General features: G+C 39.1%; 1 protein-coding gene and 1 long non-coding RNA gene across 2 annotated transcripts in view; one reads left to right on the forward strand and one right to left on the reverse strand.

Moving 5' to 3' along the window:
• Positions 1-259: 259 nt before the first annotated feature.
• Positions 260-23,003, forward strand: part of ELAVL2 (ELAV like RNA binding protein 2) — a 119,903-nt gene continuing 97,159 nt past the window's right edge. Inside the window, exon 1 of the mRNA XM_057398249.1 lies at positions 260-380. Within this exon, the coding sequence (XP_057254232.1) occupies positions 378-380 (3 nt within the window). The 5' untranslated portion in view covers positions 260-377. The remainder of the gene's footprint in view (positions 381-23,003) is intronic.
• Positions 7,393-22,942, reverse strand: LOC130593245 (uncharacterized). The gene is made up of 3 exons (XR_008970767.1): positions 22,855-22,942; positions 7,629-7,798; positions 7,393-7,535 (listed from the first exon to the last, which is right to left on the reverse strand). It is a non-coding gene; the product is annotated as an uncharacterized LOC130593245 (long non-coding RNA).

The raw sequence follows: 23,003 nt of genomic DNA on the forward strand, positions 1-23,003 counted from the left end.
AGTCCGCACACCAGCGGGGTTTTCCCTTCCTGGGTTTTTTAGTTCTTAAGGCGGGCGGGCGTTCCCTGCAGTCGGACGGGAGTGTGGATCCCTCCCCTCTACCCGCGTCTCCCCACGCCCTTCCTGTGCTTTCCCTTCGGAGGGGTCTGGAGTGGCGGGAGGAGTGGGGTTTGGAGTTTTTGTCGGGGCTGCTTAGCTTGTGCCGTGGTGTCTACGTATATTTTACGGTGCCGGCAATTCTCCGACCCGCCTCCCACCTCCTCGTCTCTTTGACCCTAGCACAACTGTTTTGAAAAAGTATAAATACGTGTGGGTTGGGTTTTGTTTTTTTTTTTTTTTTTTCTCCTAAGCCCGTGACAAAGCGCTATGAGGTCAGAATGGTAAGTGTATTCTTTTTTTTTTTTTTTTTTTTAATTCTTCTGATTTCTGCAAAAGGGCTAACAAAAAAAAAAAAAAAAAATAAAGGCAGCCGGCACTGTCGGTGAGGGCGGGCGGTAGAATATCCTCGCACATAATGCAAATCTCCCGTCCACCCCAGGAACGAGCAGGGCAGCGCCTTGCGGCAGCCGGGGAACCTGGACGGGATGGGCCGCCGGGAGAGGAGGTGGCAGCGGGCGAGTTCCGCGAGTGCGGATGGCGGCTGGATAATGCCGACCCTGAAGCAGCGGGAGGGCTCCATCCCACTCTTCCGCGGGGACGTCGGGAATCCCTCCGGCCTCCCCCACCCGCGGCTCGGCGGGGTGGGAGCCTCGTTCACACCGGCCGCCTGTTCCCTGCGGACCGGCGCCGCGGCGGGGTGGGCTTGAAAAGCATCACCTTTGCAACCTGAAACCTTTGCTTTGTTGTAAAGCGAAGTGTATTTATTTTATTTTATTTTTATTTTAATTTATTTTATTTTTCTTTGATTTTCATATTATATATTATATTTTTCTTTTTATTTTCTATTTTCAGTTTTATTTATCATATCTATTTGATTTTACTTACAGATACTTGTATCTGCTTGAGCCAGGTAAAGAAATAATAAGGAAGTTTCCTCACTTCATGATTACCTAATGTAACTTCTCCCATTGCAATATTTAGCAATAGGTTAGATTTTATGCAATATGGTAGACAGTAATAATTAACTTCCACTGACTTTTTGTGGGCATTAGAATAATTTATTCCGAAAGTAGCTGTAAGTCAGTATTGTTTATCGTTACTTACAGGAATACAGGTAATTGTTAACACTGATAAATCTAGTCATTGTTCTGGTAACACTTTTAGGCTGTTGCCTGTTATTCAGAGTGACTCGAACTTAGGTGTAGTCAAAATGCATAAACGGGGGAAAAATAAAATAAAAATCGAGGTCTGCAATGGGTGAGAAGAAGCTATTTATAATTCTAGCTGTAGGCACAGACAGTTTCCGTGGTTTTTCCTAAGATAATTTCATCTTCAACAAACAAGTTACTGGGGGTTTTGTTTGTTTGGGGGAGGGGTTAATATTGTCTGTCCAGAGGCAGTAATGTTTAAGTTAATATTTCCCACAAATTCAGGTAGATAAACATGCAGGTATTATAGCACCAGCTTGCCTCAAGTTGTCTTCTTTTCAAAAATACTATTCTTCCACCAGTAAGGTCAGTAATGTGTGAAATATAAGTACATGACTACATTCGGTTTAATATTTGTTAGGGCAGTAACTTCAACAGTTTGACCTTATGCTGGCTGCAGTTAGCTAATAGACTGCAGGTAGTAAACTGTACATATATTTTTGTAGCTATTTTTTTTTCATGTCATCCTGTTTCTCCAAGGAAACTGCATCTACCACATGTATTGATACTTTCTTTTCATAGCAACCACACAGAATATAAGTAGTAAAAGTATTTATAATTTTGGAGTCTCTTTCACTAATGACTCACATTCGTTTTATTATATTTTAAGCACTGTGCAGGTGGAAAGTGGTGAGCATCAAGAGCAGAAGATGCTGAATTTGTCAGCATCCCCCCCATAACTAGAAGGGAAGTCACTTTTCTTGCAGATACACTACACAAATGCCTTAACATCATGGGGTGATAGATTTACCTGTGCCCATTAGTCTGTTTTCTCATCACTTCTCAAACAGACACCCTAAGCCTTTGTGGCAGCAATCACCCACCAGTTACACACCCCTTTCATGATATCTTGTGCAGCAGAGGAGTCCCTTTGCTTACCCTCACCTGCATCTGGTTGGGAGATATCCCAGGTTATGCATTACTGACACTGGACATAAAAAAAAAAAAAAAATGCAATAGATCAAATTTAGCCAAAACTGTTGATTAAAAAAAAAAAAGATTTTGGGGTGCAGAAAAGCTTTCTGTTCCTCTGTGATTAGAAATACCTAGGTAAAATGTCTGTGTGTTCATGCAAGCGCATTGTGTATGCCAGATCCTGAAAAATACATGAATGGACGTTCTGATGGAAGTTTTATGAAAATTAGATCAGTGACTGTGAGCAGAATATACACAGAAACTTCTGTGTGAACTTACAAGGGGCAGGGTAGGAAACCCCTGTAAACAGCTCACAGTAGAAGAGTAGGAAATTAATTTAAATTCTTCCTATCCATGTGGATTATCATATTTTCTTCTTCAAAGTCCAGCCTTCATGTGAAAAATGAGAATTCAAATTGAAGTGCAACAGTAGAAGTACCAGAACTATATCAAATAGGAAAAATTTTCTTGAAAATATAAAGGTGATTGTCTGAAGCTTCCAGGGCACCCTCTTCTGCTTCTTCATGAGTTTCTAAATGATGCTTTGAAATTATTGCCTTATAAAAACACCTAAAAGCTGTGGAATTCCTTGTCAGTGGCTGGTATCAAGTGCCAAAAATGCACAGAAGGCATGGGGTATTCATTCTGTTAGGAGAAAAATACTTAATTACAGCAATAGTTTTGTACTTCAGACACAATTATTACGTCTTGATTTGTGGTACCTTTCAGGTTTATGTTTTGCAGACTTGCATGTAATCAAAGCATGCTTTCATATCAAAGTACTTACTGGTTCAACTACTAATTTTCAGTAATGATTCTCATTTTCAGAAAAGAGTTTGAAATTTTGGGAATCAAAGTTCTAAATGCCATTTTTACATAAAAGATTTGAAGTCACGGAAAACAGGATTGCAGTTGTTGGAGGGTTTCTGTTTTCAAATAATGCAGATACCTGTTAGGAGTGTAAGAAACATGTAAGAAATAATCTCAGTTTAATTCAGAAAGTCACTGCAGCACCTTGCAAATTTTAAGCTTAGTTAATTTCATGCTTAAGTCTTTCACCTTCTAAGATTTTACATGCACAAAAATAAAAATTAAAAAAAATCACACTGCTTTGTTTACAAGCTATCTGGGTCTTTTGGGAGAAATATTATTAAAGCCAGTTAACTTCCCCAGCTTTAATGTATGGTAATGCATGTAAAGAAAACCGTTAACCCAAATCCTGCAAATAATTCTACATGCCTGTAAAGTCAACGAAACTTTAGAAATGCTTTACAGAAATGCATATATTCTTGATAATCCCAACAACACTGCTAGGTGTCCTGAATCTGCTTTTATTCTGTATTTATAAAAGGGTATTGGCAGATATACTTGCATAGATACACATGCCTCATACTCATTATAGAGAGCTAAACATTTGTAATTTTGCCTGGCCCTTGGAATTAAATTTCTTACAATCATCACAGAAGTGCAATACACATTTAATTATATCCTTAAGAAACTATTCTTCAAGTCACTAAGTCTTTAAAAAAAACTCAGTGCTTGAAACAGACTTTTGCTTTTTTATGTACCGGTGGTATTAAGATCAGTGCTTCATATTTCAGGCATTCACATTCCTCTGGCACTAGAAGAAAATGTACATAAGCTTCTTTGAAGAATAATCTCTGCTGAAAACAAACTGTATATGCAGCAGACAGTGTCATTCATCAGAGCTGTGTTTTTTCTTGGAAGTCAGCTTCACAAGTTGTGCTACTTACCGTGGGTGGTGTTCAGTGATGTGGTGACCAAAATGTCAGGCTAGTCTACCTTAGCAGAAATAGATCTGTATTTGTTAGAAATGACAGGTATAAAAATCAGAGTTAATATAACCAGAGCATTACTCTACTGAGAGGACAGTAAGTAGTTTTTATGATGAGATGGGTTGTTTCTGTGAAATGCACACAGTATTGTTCAGTCCTTTGGTAGCACTGCGATGTTGGTCTGTATGCTTTTCTCAGGGTAATGAGGAGAAGACTCCACCTGTTTACCTGATGCTTTTGTTCAGTCTGGGATTTAAGACTTACTCCTCTTCCAGAAATGAAATCTATACAATCATTTATGGCCAAAGAAGTGCAAAACTGGCACATTTCTGAGAACTCTCCTTAAGTGTAAAGCCTAAAAATACTTAATGTCATTGACAACATCAAGAGGCGTGGCCACATACAGCCTTAGCATAGGGATGAACCTGCAAATATTCCAATTTCAAACATAATTTTTTCCACCAGTAGCACAATTTAATATGAATAAGGCCTCAATGACTATGTAAGTAACTATTCAGTGACTACTCCAATTTAAACTTTTTTTTTTTTTCCTAATAACACAATTTAATGTGAATGAAGCTTCAGTGACTATTTTTAGTACATTGCATCTTAGTTTCTGAGGTCAGCATGGTCTGGTTACTCCCACTGGGCACGATTTCACACTTCCTTGTTCCTGTAGCTCTACTGATCATTCAGACAAACTGCAAAAGCGATGATTTATAAAGAGTGACAGGGGTGGGCACTGAGGCCCAGGGAATATAGGATACTTAGTTTTAGCCAGTGTTTACCAGTCACTCAAGTTTTCAGTTCTTCTAACATATATGAAGATCTTGATGCCTATTGGGTTCATTTTGTCTGTCTACTTATGAAACGTTCATTAAAGCAGGATGAGATACTAACTCCAGATGCTGTAGAACTTTTAATATATGTACTGAAATATAAAATGTAAATATATATAAATACATTAATAAATATATTAAAATTTTAAATAACGAAACCTTGGGGGGGAGGGAGAGGGGAGAAGGACACAAGAGCAAAAGAAGTTCCCTGACTAGTATCCCACCCACCTTCAGCTCTTTAAAAATAAGTGACCATTGGATTCCACATGAAACTGAATGTGCTGTGATGGGTTTATACATCCCATGGTATACTGTGTTGTTCAAATCATGCAGAATATGAAACAGATGGCTTGGGAAAACTGTCAAAAAGACCTGCTGGGCCTTCTCTGGTATTACCTTAAAGCAAGAGAGAGGATGAGTAAGTATGGTGTAATTTTGGCCTTAACACAGTGTTCCGGATGTTCAGTCTTCTGAAGGAATGCTTACTCAATTACAGTAACACATATAAAACCAAGTATCTATTTGAGGATAATGAACAATGAAAATTATTTGAATTTGGTTGAATAATGGAAGGAAAAAAATGGAAAAGTGGACGAAGGGGGAAGGGCAGACAGTTGGAGATGCTCATCAAAGGGCTGAGCAACACAGAAGAGTAAATTTATTCAGGAACTTCACGGGCCATCTTTAAATATTTTTGTGTGCAATGTAGTAGAACCTCAATCCTGCAATCTTTAATTCTGATCCTTTAAATTATTATTTCAGAGTTATGAAAGTTAACAGTTGTGCCTTCAAGACCTGCTTGGTTTTGGTATCAAAATCTCAAAGCATATAGTATCTTCTAACAATGTATTTTATACTAACGAATTTTAAGCATGAAAATCAGACCCTAATATATAAACCTGAGTTTGTGAGACAGCATCTTCTTAGGAGATATTTAATATACAGAGAATATATGCTTGAGCTTTTTTGCTATTATAAATAGCAGTTAATCCAAAATCCTCATGTTCTTGTTCACAAAACATCTTCAGAGGTTGGTTTTGGGTTTTTTGTGTTTTTGTTTTTCCTTTTGAATCTCATTCCTGCAGCTGCATACTGTCTTACTAAACCTTAACTGAGAAAAAGTAGACCTGGTATTTCAAGTCAAAGGTATTAAAAGTGCTACATGTTTAGTAGCATTTAAAAGAAAGTAATTCCATCTCTGAGTTCACAGTTTATTGAAACGAAGATTTATTTCCAGAACTCGTATTCTTAGGTAACAGTTCAAAATGTGGACATTGCGGTGTAAGGAAAACAATTTTCTATACTCATTTCTGAATTTCTGTTAACTACTAATAACAATCTAGAATGGTCACTGAAAACTTCAATTCTTTTATGCTACACAGATAGTGGGTTTGTTTGCAACTTATTTTATTGTCTGTTGTTAGTTTCCTTTTGGTATTATAATTGCTCAGTTGTCTGATAAAGCTAAAACTTGAAACTGTCTCTGCAACATGTTCATTTTTCAGCACATGGCTTTGCAATACAGTTATATCAGGCCTTTGGGAGATTAATACCTGTTAAAGATGGTGTTACAGTGCCTAGGTTTACCTGTTATTTTGAAAATACACCTTTAGCCTATTTTTACTTAGTCTCTTTCTTGATATTGGGTTTTCATTTCCGTGTTTTAGGAAAATCCTATAAATGTTTTTATGTTACTACTTTGAAAAGGAAAAGAAAGGAAGAAACATGTAAAATACTCTTGAACACATTTTGCTTGTGATTTTGAATAGCTTTCAAATTAGAATGATTTTCCCAGATTTTTATAGGCTTGCCCAATCCAGCTGTATATTTTATATGCTAATCTAAATTCTATTTTTGTTCCCCTCGGGATTTTAAGTGATTATAATTGTTGCTCTTCAAAAGCCAAGCAGATGATGATTGCTGCTTCAGGAATATACCAAAAGAAACTGGCTTTCATTAAACCTGCTCATCCACTTCATAATTATCTCCATTTTATCGCACTAAGAAGCAGGAAAATGGCAACTACAGTTCATTGAAGCTAGTTGAGTTATTTAAACATCACTTTACTGAGATAACAGGAGGTGTTAAAGCAGGGAGGCTTTTTCCTTTCAAACACTAAAATGTAGCCAGTACTATAGCAGGCTTGCCAACTGGAAGACCAGACCCTTCATATCAGTTTGAAATACTATGCTAGAGGTGAGAGAAGGTAGAAGATACTGTGGTTTCTACTGTTGTTGAGGCCACGTCTAGAGGACAAAATGTAAAGTAGATTGACAGCTCTGTTGCAAGGCATCTGTGGGTTTGAGCTCTCTGCAAGAAATGAGAAATCAGAGTAAGCAGAAATATGGAGAAAAGGAAAGGAGATTAGAGCAGGCACAAGTTTAGATACTAAAGAAGATAATAAATAGGGAAATGATACAAGCTTTGACCATACGTTCACTCTTTGTATCTGTCTGACCTAGTGATGATTGGAATGACTGGAAGGTGTCTTTGGAAACTTTTTGAGTAACAAATTTAAGCTTAATTCTGTTTTAAGAATATTAATGGAGAATTTTGCAGTGAAGATCAATGTTGGAGAGAAACAGGTCCCTGTGAATTGTACCAAGATGCTGCAATATCTGGCAGTCCATGACCACTAACTTGAACAGCAGTAAAAGGGCATAGAGGTTTCTCAAGACCTAGAAATACATAACCAGTTCTTTAGTTCACAACATTGGTTAAAAAACTCACACATTCAAATTTCTGCATGTATCTTCTAATGTTTTTCTTACCTTACAAATGTAAATAGTGTTTTTTTCTACCTGTTCTCTGAAGTGAGGGTCCTGCAATTTACCCGAATAAGGCTGACCATATGTGTTGCCATTTGTCCTCCACTGTTTCCTTTATGCTGGCAATCAGTGCAGCATTTTTGTATAAATCACAGCTTACCACTCAAGGGGACCTGTAAAAAAAGCAATGCCATAAACAGTTTCTTCTTCAAAGACAGACTGGAGCAGCTGTCTGAAAGCCTGGTTCTTTCATCAAAGAAAGCAAGCATCTTTCACAGCTTTAGTTTCCCACATGACGCATTTATGCCAAGGAGATGACCGGGAAAAGAGTAGGAGTTCACAAAGGGATGAATTTGGATTTTTATTTCTTAAATTTAAATACCTGTATGACAGGAGAGGTTAAACTTGGCCAACCATCAGAAACTCCTTTCTGTCAGTTACAGAAGCAAAACTTATGTCAATTTTTGACTTTCTAGCTTGTGTACAATGTAACTGAGTTTTGGCTATAGCAGTGTAAGCTGAGAGAAAAATTGCAGGGCCTACAGACTGCTGGGGAAAAAAAAAAAAAGAGTCTGTTTTAAATAGAACAGTGATGAACCACACACTGATTGCAGTTTTGTTGGTACAGCATTGGGAGTTAGGCACTCATTCTAAATGTAAATTAATGAGGCCTTGTAAGCATCAGCAGTATGCTTAACACCTCCTTGAGACCAAAAGGCAGACAGTGCAAATCTCACAGCACAGGTAGCAGGCTGCAAGAAACACAGCTTGCTCAATTCCCAAGCAGCTGTATTCAGTCCCACCAACAGTTTTGAGTCGGTTTCACCTCCAGGTAGTGCCCTATAGGACAAAGTTGAGTGTCCCATGTTAATGCAGAAGCCACAGCAAAGATCTACCAGTGGAAGGAAATATTATTGTGCCCCTCTCACACACAGACTTTGATAAGGTTTTACAGTAGAATTATGACTGAGCAATATCAGCGGTGCTTTTCATTTTAGAATCATAAAATCATAGAATAATTAGGGCTGGAAGGGACCTTAAAGTTCTTCTAGTTCCAACACCCTGCCATGGCAGGGATACCTTCCACTACACCATGTTGCTCAAAGCCCCAACGAACACATCCCTGAACACTGCCAGGGATGGGGCAGCCACAACTGTGCCAGTGCCTCACCATCCTCATAGTGACAAATGTCTTCCTTATGACTAATTTAAATGTACCCTTTGTCAGCTTAAAGCCTCTCCAGCTTTCTTGTAGGCCCCTTTTAGGTCCTAGATGGCTGCTAGCACATCTCCCCTGAGCCGCCTCTCCGCCAGGCTGAACAAGCCCAGCTCTCTCAGCCTGTCTTCATACGGGAGGTGCTCCAGCCCTCTCATTATCTTTGTCGACTCTTCTGGACTCACTCAAGCAGCTCCACAGCCTTCTTGTGTTGGAGGCCCCAGAGCTGAACACAGTACTGCAGGTGGCATCTCACAAGAGCAGGGTAGAGGGGGAGAATCACCACCTTCCACCTGCTGGTCATGCTCCCTTTTGATGCAGCCGAGGATACTGTTGGCTTTCTGGGCTGCGAGCGCACACTGAAGCCAGCTCATGTTCAGCTTCTCATCAACCAACACCCCCAAGTCCTTCTCCTCAGGACCAGTCTCTCCCCCAGTATTTGTGCTGGGGATTGCCCCAACCCTTGCATTCAGATGAAAATATTATTGACAAAGGTTGGGGCTGTTCAGCCTGGAGAAGAGAAGGACCTGTGGAGACCTCATAGCAGCCTTCTGGTATCTGAAGGGGGCCTATAAGGTTGCTGGGGAGGGACTCTTCGTCAGGGACTGTAGTGATAGGACAAGGGGTAATGGGTTCAAACTTAAACAGGGGGAGTTCAGGTTAGATATAAGGAAGAAGTTACTGGGAGGGTAACTACAGGGAGGGTGGTGAGGCACTGGAATAGGTTGTCAAAGGAAGTGGTAAATACTCTGTCCCTGGCAGTGTTCAAAGCCAGGCTGGATGAAGTTTTGGGTGACATGGTTTAGTGTATGGTGTCCCTACCCATGGCAAGGGGTTGGAACTAGATGATCTTCAGGTCCTTTCCAACCCAAACCATTCTGTAATTCCTCCAAGGGCCTGATACTGCACCTACAGTATTATTCAGTTTCTCTCATTTCAGCAAAGTTCCTCATTTTTGTCTGAACCAAGCTGCATTTTCCACTCTTAACCAATTGGGGTAGGAAGATTCCAGAAGCTGCAGCAGTACCCTTCCTTGTGCAGCTGTTCAGGAAAACGAAATCAGTTGCTGAAAGTAGAATGGAGACACAGAGATCAGTTCTACCTGTAAGGCAAGTAAAGAATAGGCGACTGATGATAAAAGCAGCTAATGTAAGAGTTTAGCAGAGCTATCACCTACTTTTCATTATCAAGAAGCCATTGATCGTGTAACTGCTGCCTAAAAATGAGAGCTCAACCCAGAGCAACAGCGGTCAAGAAATCCTGAGCTGTGAATCCTGTCTCAAACTTTTACTTGTTTGCTTTGCTTTCCACCCTCTCTCATCTAATATGAATTTATATTAAACTTTGTATTAATTCTTTCTATAAATGTTCTGTTAAAGAAACTATTATATCTAGGTTCTAAATTTATTACCTTTTCTAAGGTAACTTAATTGCATATAAGCAGGTGACTACTCAAAATGTGTTCCTGCACTAGTAAAAGTTTACAGCCTAACTGTGCATTCTGCGCTCTCTCTCTCGGACCACTCATTGTAGATAATGTGTTTTCACAGTGCCAAATGGTACTCCATAGTCCTCGTTTTAAACTAACTACACTACATACTTTTAGCACAAAGTGTTCTTAGATTCTACAGCTGGAGAAGTATTTATGTAGCTTCTGTAATTACTTGCTTATTTACTTGTTACGTTATCATTCAAAATAAGTATCTTAAGCCAAATTAACATGGAAGATACTGCAAACATATGCAAAATAAGTATTGAAAGAAAACTGCAAAATTAGAATATTTCATAATGAATTACAAAATATAATTAAGAGTACCTCATTTAAATGGAAAACAACTTTAGGTAGTATTAGGCTTTGTTTTTATTAGTTTTCAGATTTTGCTTTGTTCGTGGTAGATACTTGATCTTAACCCTACATTGTCTTCTTCTGGTGTGATTGATTGATTTATTTTAGCACTATAATTTGCAGAACTAGAAAATATTCTTACAGAACCAGTAAACACTAATAAATCAACTGTGATGCTATAAAGAAATCAGTGAAGACAATGCCTCAGTACTTACAGCTATTAATTTAAATTGACTAGATACATTGAAAAGGAGTGTTTATTTTAAAACCATTGTACCTTTATTTTCAGTTCTTTCTTGCAGAGTTCTATGAATTGTAAGGAAAATAAAAAACACATAAAATCTAGTATAGATAATGGTAAAAAAAACAAGGCAAGAAAAAAGAAAAGGCTTATCTGAAAATTGCCAGCATAATAAGAGTTAAACAATATAAGACCATAAAGTATTCTTCTGTCCTCTGAAACCTAAGAGAAGCACAGTAAGAATGAAAAGAGATGTTTCGCATAACATAATGTTAGAATAATTTGTGAAAATGCTGCAACTCAATTAAAAAAAATGTTTATTACAATTTACATTAAGGCATTTGACCTATGATTACTAAAGTGGTTCCTAAAACAACAAATATTTTTATTTCTCATATGGAACTGCAAAGTGAAGGAGGTGGTGCTTTTAGTGTACATTGCTGTTCCAACTGAGAACAGCTCTGACATACAGTACAGAAATTACCTTGTGCAAAATGATACAGTATTAAGTAATATAAGTTCTTGGCAGTGTTGTGCACATCTGACTTCACACACTATAAACATTTCCATTTATCTCAGTAAGATTACCATAACAAGGAGAGCAAAGTATGTATTGGATTTTCCTCAGTGTTATGGCTCTATAGCACTATTCCAAAGCCTTACTCAAAACAGAAGTGACAAAAGTTATTTTCCACAACAGCAGCAAAATTTATAAGCAAGGGAGAAAACATTCTGTCCACTCACTGGGACTATGCAAACATTTTCTGGGTTTGTACCTTTGTTTTTAGGGAAAAAATATTTCTTCTTTCTGTCCAAAGCATTTTGATTACTCAAGACAATACTTGGATACAGCTGAATTAGCACTTCACAGTGCAGAGCTGGGGAAGGGAATAGATGGGAGGAATTGCCAGAGAAGCAGCAATTCTATATAAAGACTAACCCCAGCTTGTTATTTCAAATAACCTCATTCCTCCTTGTCTCAATATTATCAAGAACCAGGAAAACCATGGCCCTGTGGACTGATGGGAAATGTTAGAAGATGTCTGTAAACAGCCAAACTTGATCAATTATTCTCATGTGCTTTGGAGATATGAGAAGGGATGAGCCCCTTCTCCCTTTCCTGTTAGCTTGAAGATGAAGTTCCAGGGGAAGAATTTGGATCTGAGGAATAAAACAGATCTATGCTGAATTCAGTCTGCATTTCTCTGTCTCCCTGGTGTAAATCTCTCCTGCCTTGAGCTTAACAAAGGTAACAGCTTTTTTCTTTCTAATTTGTTATGTGGTTCCTTACACACCCGGAGTTTCTTGCTGATTTCTCTCCTGTGTGTAAACAAGGCAGTCTCTCCCAGCTCAAATGCCTACAACCTAAAATACTTTCTTCACTCTTGAATAGCTCAGTTTTCTCTTCTTAGAGAAGACGTTGCATGACCTCACACTCACAGCCTATCCAATCGGTGTTGCTGCTTGTTTTCTACCCACACCTTTCAGACACTGGGTGACGCAGCATTGCTACAAGTTAGCACCAAGTTATGGCAAACTAGGTGGTGATACAGGCTGTAACCAGAAACTCCTTTGCTTGTGACTTTATAGCCTTTTTATTCCACGTTGTGGAAGGGAGCAGCATGTTAATAGACTATGGAGATCGAAGTATGCATTTAAATATCGATTCTTATTAAGATGTATGCTATATTGAAACTATGGTGACTCTATACAGGTACAAGCTGTAAATAGTTCGTCCCCTGTCTTTATCTTCCATGAAAATGCAGTTGTTGCAAACAGAAAACACCACAGGATAAGCAAATGCCTGAACATCAAGTTACACAATGTATCTGCATGACACAAAATGCTTGTTTGCATAGTTATTGCATAGTAAGTAGCCTCTTCAGACCTGAACCACCCAGCCAAAATAGGAAGATACCAGAAAGTACTGGTATGTTTGAATATGCTAAAGAAACAAGGGGTTCTGAACACATAAAAAAAGGCTGAGAACTAATAGACCCCATTTGGCAAACAGGCAAACAGACAACACACATCTGAGTAGTATAAAGTGAGAAGATGGATGTACCTTTCACAGTTTGATTATTTTTCTCTTGTTCTGAATGCTCATTGACAGTTACAGGGATGTTTTACAAGGAGTAAGAAGGAACTGTAGCTAACAAGTGTTAAATAATTATTAGCAAAGTAACCTGAAATTCACTTTTTGTTTCATTGTAGCAGCTAGGAGCGCTGTTTAAGTGCTAGCTAGAATAAATACATCTAGTATAAATTTTGTCAATTTCAAGGATTGCATGTGGGGAAGAAGGGGTAAAGGACTGTGGATGGAAAGATCATGTAAGCCTTTTTATAGGGTTTTTAATAATTATGGCTTAATTACTTTTGTTGCTTTCATCTTCTTTCATGTACATTGGAAATGTGGATCTCACATCAGGAAGGAGCAATATATTTTCATGATCTAAAAGGCAATATCCGCTCCTGCTAATTCTCTGTCTTTTTCCCGTATGAACACATTTTAAGAAAACCCCAAATGACAAACCTTGAGTTCTATATAGTTAAAGGTGACTTGAGGGAGGAAGGTCTCAAGTTTGGGAGTAAATTTGAGTAACAAGACAGATATTTTACAGCTTCTCAACACATGACAGGACTTCTTGTCATGTCTTCATAGCAAGTGATAAGACAAGAAGCAACGACCTAATGGCCTCAATCTGTGCCCGGGGAATATTAGGAAAAAATTCTCACTGAAGGGGTGGTCAGGTATTGGAATAGGAAAGTGGAGGGATCATCCCTGGAAGTGTTCAAAAACCATGTAGATGAGGCCCTCAGTGATATGCTTTAGTGGTGCCCTTGGTAGTCCTGGGGTAATGGTTGGACTTGATTATCTTAAAAGTCTTTTCCAACCTAGTTGATTCTAGGATTCATTTTCTGTGTTAGACATCACATGATCTAAATAAGCTGTAGATCGCCTAAATGTATCTTCTATTTTGTGTAAAGGATTAAGCAATCTTTCTTAAGTATGATTGTGGAAACATTTGTGAGGAAAACCTAGTAGAGTTTTGCACTATCAAGAAAATACTGTGAACAAACAGTTCCCATCATTAGGACCTATTTATAAACAACGAAAATTGAATCCTGGGCCTTAATCACATATATTTGGGGATTTTGTTATTTGAAGATAAAAAGCATATCTCTCACTGTTGTTTCACTTCTACAGATTACAGATGAATCCCTAGCATTGTTGATCATGTCTGATAGTGATGCGTAAAAGGCAGAATTTTTTCCTTCTCATAGACATGGAATTTTGTATATATGTGACTTATGCTATTGGCTACAGATACAGTGTTTTTTTACCCCAAAGTTTTCATTAGTAAGTTACTACATCACCAATTTTTAAGTGCCCAAATGGGAATTACAAAATGATGCATGATTTTCCAGAATGCAAATTGTCTGCAGCTAGCTTAATTCTGGATTCCCATGTCTCAAGGGGACCAAAGAAAAGGCAAACTGAAAATCAGCAGCCAAATGCTGAAAGGCACTTTGAAGACAGAGGTCTGGGAGACCGAAAAAAACAATCAGTCTTTGAATTCATCTGGAAAAATGCTAGAAGGCAAATAACTTTGTTCATCAGACTTGTATTTGCTTGGTTTCAGTGCTTATGGACAAAGAGAAAAAAATGTGTAGGGAATTTGTTTAGCACTTTACAGCTTTTTCCCTCAGCCCATCAAATCTGTTTCTTTCTCTGTTTTGTTTGTTTGGGTTTTTGAATTGTTTTGTTTTGTTGTTTTTTTTTTTTGTTATCCTCCTCTTAGACATTCAATTTATTATGAAAGGCAAAAAGGGAAAAGTACTATTTAGAACTCTAGCTGTTTTGGAGGTAGAGAATCCTATCAGCGAGAAGTGTAAATCCCTTGGGAGTCTTAAGAAATCAAATAATATGTCCTAATTCTCTGATAAAAAATAAATTATATATCTAACTTTGAACCTCAGCAATTGCTTAAGTAATGTGGTCCAGTACTTAACTACTCTTACAAAATACTTTCCAGTTATTAATCTAGATTTATGTGTTGTGAATTTAGCAATTTTCCCTTTTTTCTTTTAACTTACAATGCACATGAAGACTGTTAGATTGTGATCTGCCAGTAATGATTACATCTCAAAGCAATTCTATATATGCTTTATCACTGTTCCTGTTTCTGTACAATTCTTAAAATATATTCATAGGCCATGTTTCCTAAAACCTTTAAACCTTTTAAAAACCCTTTAAACCTTTTAAAAACCCTTTTATGGGTTCTCTCCAGTTTTCTTAAAACATGGAAAGACTGGATACAGCATTCTATTTTCAGCTCAGAAATGTTAACTAAGAAATGTATTCATGTATGTCTTTTCAAATCGTGCTCTTGCATACATCTCAATGTAAAATCGCTCTTGCAACATCATATTCCCATGACTCTTTAGTACGATGAAGTAGTATCTTAAAACCTGTAAGTACTGCTATTATTCTCTATTATATATAATATATATCTCTGCTATGTAATATATAATAACATATAATTGCTTTATTTTTATTTGCATGTTTGATTACGATCTTACTTTTCTAAAAATCACAATCACTTGCTACTTACCCATATGGGGCTTTAAATTGCTGGTAGGCCTCTCTGTTCTGAAAAGATAATTTTGTATTCAGCATTTAACCCCCAAATGTTTATAACCATTCTGCTTGCTGACGGTCCCCAGTTTTCGTAACCATTCACTGTGTTCCATATTCCAAAACATGGATGTAAATACTGTCTTGACCTAAAAAGACAAATGAAGACCATTTAGGTGCTTATTTGATACAGCCATTCATTTGGCAATGAACTATCACTAAATATTCTCTAGATACATTTCTGTATACACTTTTTACAGTAATTTAATTAACTATGATTCCTTCTTATCCCAGGTGCAGCAGGTTGGCAGCAAACTTTTAAAAATCAACTTGCACTACTTCTCTGTCCCATGGACTGTGATTGTAGAATAAAACAGTATTTGCTCCACACCTTACTCTTGGCAGATGTGTGTTTATTAGTGCTGTAATTTACGAGCCTTCTTTTGAATTGAGAAGCAGAAATAAGACTGAGTAGTCTCTCTTTTCCAGAATCTCTTTTTTAAAAAAGTATACAGAATCCTCCCTCAAGTCACCTTTAAACTCATTCTGCAGTGTGTAAATATATTACCTAATGATCAGATACACAGGAGAACTTTTGGCAATGAGTAAATGCTCATGACATCATCAGACCCATTTGCTGTAATTTTATCACGTATTTTATTCTACTCACCCATATTACAATGCAGTATGCTACTATTAGTCTGAGTAACCTTTTAGACATTTGCAGTGACATGATCACTTATAATCTGGATTTTGCTGATGACTCATCTCCAGCAGAATCAAAGGAGTACGGAGCTATGCATAATACTTCTGATTCAAAAAACTGAATTGTGTAAGCAGAAGAAACAAATCCCCCAGCATTTAAAGAGAAGCCAGCCCCAGAGCCCCAGTGAAAGACCATTAGGTCACCCACAAGTAAACAATTTTGACAATAAAAAGAAGAAAAAGTAGTTATTTAGATATTTTTTAGCCTGATCCTTCAAAGTAAAATCTTGATCAGTATAAGTAAGATAAGGGAAGTGCTTTTTGGAAGTGAGATTTGATCTTCATAGCTAGTAATTGCAAGGAGTAATCAGCAAAGTCTAGTTCTGCTGCTTTCAAATATTAAGTACTCTTATAAATTAATTGTAACACATGTAACATATAAAAGTGTGAAGAACTGCGTGAAGTTGAAGGGGCACACATGAAGAAGAATGTAACTGTTTTGCTGTAGTGCTAAGAAAAATGCATTTTTAATTCCATTCTCAAGTACAGATAGGTGTCTGCTCCCCACCACTGAGCAATAATAGGAGGTGCATGTTAAAAAAGATTAACTTTACTTGGAAGAGAAAGAAAATACACCACTTTTGTATACCTTCTAAACTCCGACCCTTACTTGTCAGAGCAAAATGCTCTGTGTACCTCTATTTAATCATAATTGCCAGCTGTATTCGTATTATCTTAATTGAATAAAACAGAAGATGCAAGTTGATAGTTAAAATTATGTGGAATGTATTTAAAGAATTGCTTTACAAGGTCAAACAAAAAAACCTCTATTTACTACACATGTGATCTGATTATCTGAGAATTATCTAATTACATATTATACAAACACTCTGGAATTTATGAGGACTTTTTCAATAAAATAATAGTAGCAACAGCCACTATTTTATTCCACAATGCTGTCAGCAGAAAATATGCTGGCATACTAAAAAAGCTATCTTTGTATAATGTGTGCTTTTCCTTCAGCAAATGAAAACAAATACAAGCTTTTGAAAACACAAAATCCATCTTTTGAGTCAATATTTCTATAGCTTTAATACCATGAGAGGATATACTAATTACAGTAAGTTTACAACCATACATCTCTTTCCTGGAAAAACATATTGTTATGCTGGAAGTCTAATCTAACTGAGTTGACAGAATTTGGGATGATTCACTGGATAACTTACAAGGACTTGTCATTTTTGGATAACAAACAACATTAAAAATATTGATTGTATTTTTGCTTTTGATTGTCTCTTTTGCACAAGATTATTTCTCCTCACATATAACACAGTGCTTCACTGGCAAGGGTATATCTGCCACTTCAAGCTCTGGTTACATATTCTTCACAAATTAGAAAGGGCAAGGGGAAATTGGTATTGTTGAGTTCTCTTGATTTGTGACCTTCATTAAACTACCTACCTACTTGTGAACTACTAGAAATGCATCTTAAAAACCAAGTGCTTTTCTGCTTTTGTAATAGCCGGCACTAATTTGCATGTGTTAAAACCATACAGTCCACCTAAGTCTCTGAACAAGTTTGATCTTACACACATCTGCCTCCTGCTCTCTCCCAGTCACCCTGTGGTCTTAGTCTATGCCACACAACATCTGTTCAGCTTTCAAGTTCCTCTTGACATAAACACCTAGAAACTTGTCTTTTGGTAAGAAATAAAGTTAACCTTGTCTTAAATTATTATCTAAAGAAGATAGAAAGTTGGCCTTAATGGCCCAAATTAGATAACATAATGGCTTGCAAGCCCATACAGTTAATCCGGCTCTTCAGGAATAAGTCACAAAGAGTTAAGCGAGTGTAACCAACCCTTCTTTACAAAGTAATGCTCCATCTACATTCTTTTTAATTGCATTTTCCACAAAGCTTTCTCGGAAAAAAAAAAAAAAAAAAGCCAATAATTTCAACTAGGTCTAAGCTAAGTATTTCTGATGGAAAATGGTGGAGTTACAGTATTTTGACCTGACGCCATCAGTCAGTCAAAAAACACAGTTTGAAACAGGATTTTCTGCTCCTGTAAAATGTCTTGGCGTGTACTCTGGCTTATGTTTTGTCAAGTGAATAATTTCAAAGGTCATTATAAATCCTTTTCACATCGGTGATTAATTTTTATTAAGCTGTGCTCATGAACACATGCTTCTATTGTCTGTTACAGAATTAAGCTTTTGTGACTTAATGTGAGCTTGACTGTTTATTAAAAATCACGGTGCAGTTCCTTCTCCTGCAGATGAAATAGGGAATTGTATATAAACTACTGCAGTTTTAAAGTGAAAGTGTTTTGTTGCTTATAAAGAACTCAACAACCAAATGGACAGCTTGTTCTGGAACTCAAAGATATGTCACAGCAGTGAAACAGACAAGGAAGTCCCACCCAGTTCAGGTACTGCTAGGAGAATGATTTAGTATAGGGATGTTAAGGCGTTTTTGTTAAAGCAGCATCAAGTAAGAGAAACCTATTTCTCCGCTGAACACATCCTAATGACAGTTTTACTTCACTGGATTATCAGCAACATGCTGGCTTTGCCACCTGAATTTCAATTTCTTAATTTACAGCACAGATAGAATAGAGCTGGATCTCTGCTGCTCTCTACACTGGGCTGGTCTTATCAAGTGTGAAGTTTGGCACACTGCAAACCTATTCAAGTCATTATCTGTTGAGGACCTCTCCAGCCATCTCCATCTCTGCAATGTGCTGATAAGACAGCTGTTTCTCTAGCTGCAGTGTCTCTCTGGGCCTTGGTCTTCCTTCAGTGCAAACTACAGCTTTGTCATTGTGCCCTGATGCTGTCACATCCACTGTTGTGGCTGATTGATCCACGCACACTAGAGGTTGATGGCAGCGATTGACTGGCAGGTGAAACAGTCTTAGTATTTTACAATTAAATGTGCATTACACACCACTGGATACAAATCCTCAATAGAAGAAGCTACCTAAGCTGTGGTGCAGCAGAAATCTGCCTTTGCCTGATCACAGTAGGAAACAAGCAAAGATACAATAATATGAATAAATAGACAGCTTCCTTCAGGTGTTAGATTCATCTGGATTAAGGTTCCACAGTTGTCTGTAGAAAATTTGAGCAGTTCCCAGTGTGGAACAGGGTTTTAAGACGTCTCTAGTTTCAATTGGAAAAAAGTGAAACACTCCCCTTTTCTTTCCTCATCCAAATGCTAACCTCTTTTTGAAAAACAGGTTTTATTAATATTCAGACATTGGTGCATAATAAAATAGAGAAGAATGCAGCAGCCTCACTTGCAGTGCTTGTACTACTGTAGTTTTATACAATATCTATCTTATGACTGCAGAGAGGCTTGGAGAAGGAGGTAAACCAACCACATTCAGATAGTGAAGTACAGAGTCCATGCAAGTATGTTATGTACCAGAAGTGTCTCTTTTAATATGACTGGATATGAAGCCTTCATGCCTGTTACTGGTTTTATTTATTGAAATAAGGGGAACAAGCATAAGCTTGCACTGTAAAGATAACCCATGGAGTCCCCCGGAGGACAGTAACACAGACACACGCACACACTTGCACAGACACATACCTGTGTGAGAACAGTATCCCATATGAGCACCACTAGGCAGAAGCCATTTGCCTGAAGTGACTTCGAGAGAGCCAAGCCCAACGAGACATCACATTCCTTACCGTTTTTTTTCCCGGGGGGAAGGAGGGAGAGAATTGCCATTTCTCGAGATGCTCTCGGTTGCCGCAGTGCCCGCAGCCAGCTGGCCAGGGGCTATCCCCGGCTCTGAGGCCCGGCCTCGCCGCGGCGACCAGCCGCCGGCAGCCGCGGGAGGGGCCGGGCCGGGGCGGAGTGGGGCCGGGGCGGAGTGGGCCCGGGTGGATCGTGCCGTCGGGGCAGGCGCGTCGCTGTCCATGGTGCTGAGGCACGTTGGCTACAGGCCCACGCCTCCGGCGGAGTGGCGGTTTGCTTGTTTCTAGTTCTGCTTTCTTCATATTTTTCATTTTCACACGCATCACCTCCCCCCCCTCCCGGCATGTTGCAATCTTTCGCTGTCGTTCTCTGACCTCCAGGTCCTGGTCAGAAAGTCCAGAAAGCCTACAGTTCCCTCCTCTGATAGGTTTCCCATGTCCAACCACTATTTAATAAGCCATACACATTTTAGCTTAAGGCGATGTCCAGACAGCCAGCTATGGCTAATTGTACAGACTTCGTTCCAGACATATGACCTAAGCAAAGGGGAACTTCACAGAAAAACTGTGCTTTTCTTGGTAGAGGAAAGAAGTGAGCTTTCAATTTCCACTGCTGGCATCAAGGGCCTTTGAAAACGCACCAGAGATAAGGGCTGATGACAGTACAATTCACTTAAACAGCTATTTTCTGCCTAATTTGACTTTAGCACCGTCTATTGACAAACGTGACAGCTATGAGGGCATTACTGGTAGAGATAATAAGCCTCAAAAGAAAATGCATAAAGTTTGGCTTCCGTTGCTAAGACCTAGCCACTAATTACAGCTAGAGAATTGTTTCTTTCTGGGGGGAGCAGACAAGGAGATGAAATTGGAATCCTGAGTATACAATCTGACAGGGAAGGTGCTGAGAACAGAGTCCTTTAATTTCCTGAATGTTCACACAGACACACTTCCGGTTTGTAATAGCACACGTTTTGGCTTCCTTTAAGCCAAGTTTCTTTAGGTCTAAAAGCAGCTGTGTAGTCATATGATTTTAAGGTTTTGGGTTTTGTTTTTTTTGTTTCATGGGTTTGTTTTGTTTTGTTTTCTTTTTGGCAGGGGACAGGACACGTGAGAGTGTCAATGCACTGAACTGCTTACAGATTTCAGTGAGCGTTTTATATTTCTCCTTTGTTTTTTATCTTTCTCTTCTCATACATCACTGATTTCTGCTAAGGAACGCTGCTGTTTGCTTAAACACATTCAGCATGGACTGGACAAGACAAGAAAGCAACCAGCAATTAAATCTACGATTTCGAAAGATGGTGACATGGTACAAAGGTTTTACAGATGTTTTATACTTGTTCTCTGCTCTAACTCAGAACAAATAAAACGAGTAATTGTTCTTTTGTGTTTTTTTTTATTTAAGATGTATGAAAATTTTATTGACATACAGCATGAAGAACACGAGCAAGTTCATTGCTAATTGTAGTATCATTAGAAAACTTTGAAAAGCAGTTTTGCTGTATCAAAGGGTAAAAGTTGCCATAATTAAAAAAGCATGAGGATCAGACATAAGCTGAACAATACTGTAAACTCAGAGGACCTTCTTGAATACCAGCAGACAGTGCTAAAAGCACAATTTGCACGTGCAGTTCCACAGACTGTGTGTGCATAGACAGCTCTTCATTTAATACTTGTGAATAAACAGCTCTGAGGGTTTAGCCACCCACCCTGTTCTTTATTCAGTCCCTAGAGCAGATAGTTTGGCACTTGTTCCACCACAGAGTTATTCCCTTTTTCAGAGTGCTACTGATTCAAAACTTTGTGATAGATTGTAAACAATCAGCTAAAGTCTATGTGTTCTAGAAAAAAATCAGATACGTTCAGCATATAACTAATTAAATTATAATAAAAATATAATTAAAAATGTGAAATCAGGCCCAGTATAACACTCAGCTATTGTCACAGTGGTACGACAGGGAAATTGTAAGAAAATGACAGCACATAAACAAGCATGTTTTCTCTTTCATGGTATTAATAATTTATAAAAACACACTCTCAAGAAACACCACCTTCTGTCTCTATCTCATGCCTCTATTTTTGCACCTTGTCACCTGCAAATGCCAGAATTGCCTGAATAAATTGCCTTTCTGCAGGGTGTAAGCACTTCCCTCTTGGGAAACCCACAATACAGGCTTGCGTGTTCCGTGTTAGGGAAGACACAAGAAAAAAAGCCGCGTCTAGAAAGCACTTTGGATTCCGGAGAGAAATAATGACCGAGCAGAGTGAAGCTCAAGCACTATCAGGAATTAAAAGCTTGTCTCTGAGTACCATGCAGATTTTTTTTCTCCAATACAACACAACATTTTTCTCTGCGAACTTATCTGAGCAAGCCATAGGAACTGATTGCATAGTAAGTAACAGCTCTTTTTCTTCTCCTTTCTTCTTTACTCTCTCCTTCCCTTCCCTTCTTTTCCTTCCTCCCTTCCTTCTTTCCACCCAGAATGTGTGTCCCAGGAAACTCCACTCATTAACTCGCCCACTCCCACAAGGGGGAATCCGGGGACCCGTGCCTGCGCAGCCATGTGAACTTAGCGAGCGGCCCGCACGAACCGGCGCGGCACGGGAACCAGAACACAGACGAAAGGCAGCAGCGGAGCGCGCCGCGGTCCCCGTGCGGATCCATGAACACCCGGCCCGCGACACACCGCCCCGCTCCCACGTGGCCGCTCGGGACGACACGCGCCGCCGCCCCGCGCAGCTGCCCGCCCCGCCGGAGCAGCGTCCCGCGGGTAGCAGATACGCGCGTGCCGTTCCGTGCCGACAAGCGCCGCCGCGGCCAGGGACCCCCGCCGGACACTCTCCAGCCGCCCCGCGACACACTGGGCCCACTCGTGGAAGCGGCCCGGCACGCCGCAACGCAGCCTGAAGCGCGCCGCCATGGGGCCTCGCCAGAGTGGCGGCTGGCAGGGCCAATGAGCGGCCGTTGCCTCGCCGTGGACGGGGAGGGCGGGCAGCAGCCGGGCCAATGGGGGCGCGCG

Source organism: Pezoporus wallicus, unplaced genomic scaffold (genome assembly GCF_028554395.1).
Source record: "Pezoporus wallicus isolate ANWC-B61680 ecotype Strahan unplaced genomic scaffold, APGP_CSIRO_Pwel_v1 contig_8215, whole genome shotgun sequence".
In the NCBI taxonomy this organism is placed as follows: Eukaryota; Metazoa; Chordata; class Aves; order Psittaciformes; family Psittacidae; genus Pezoporus; species Pezoporus wallicus.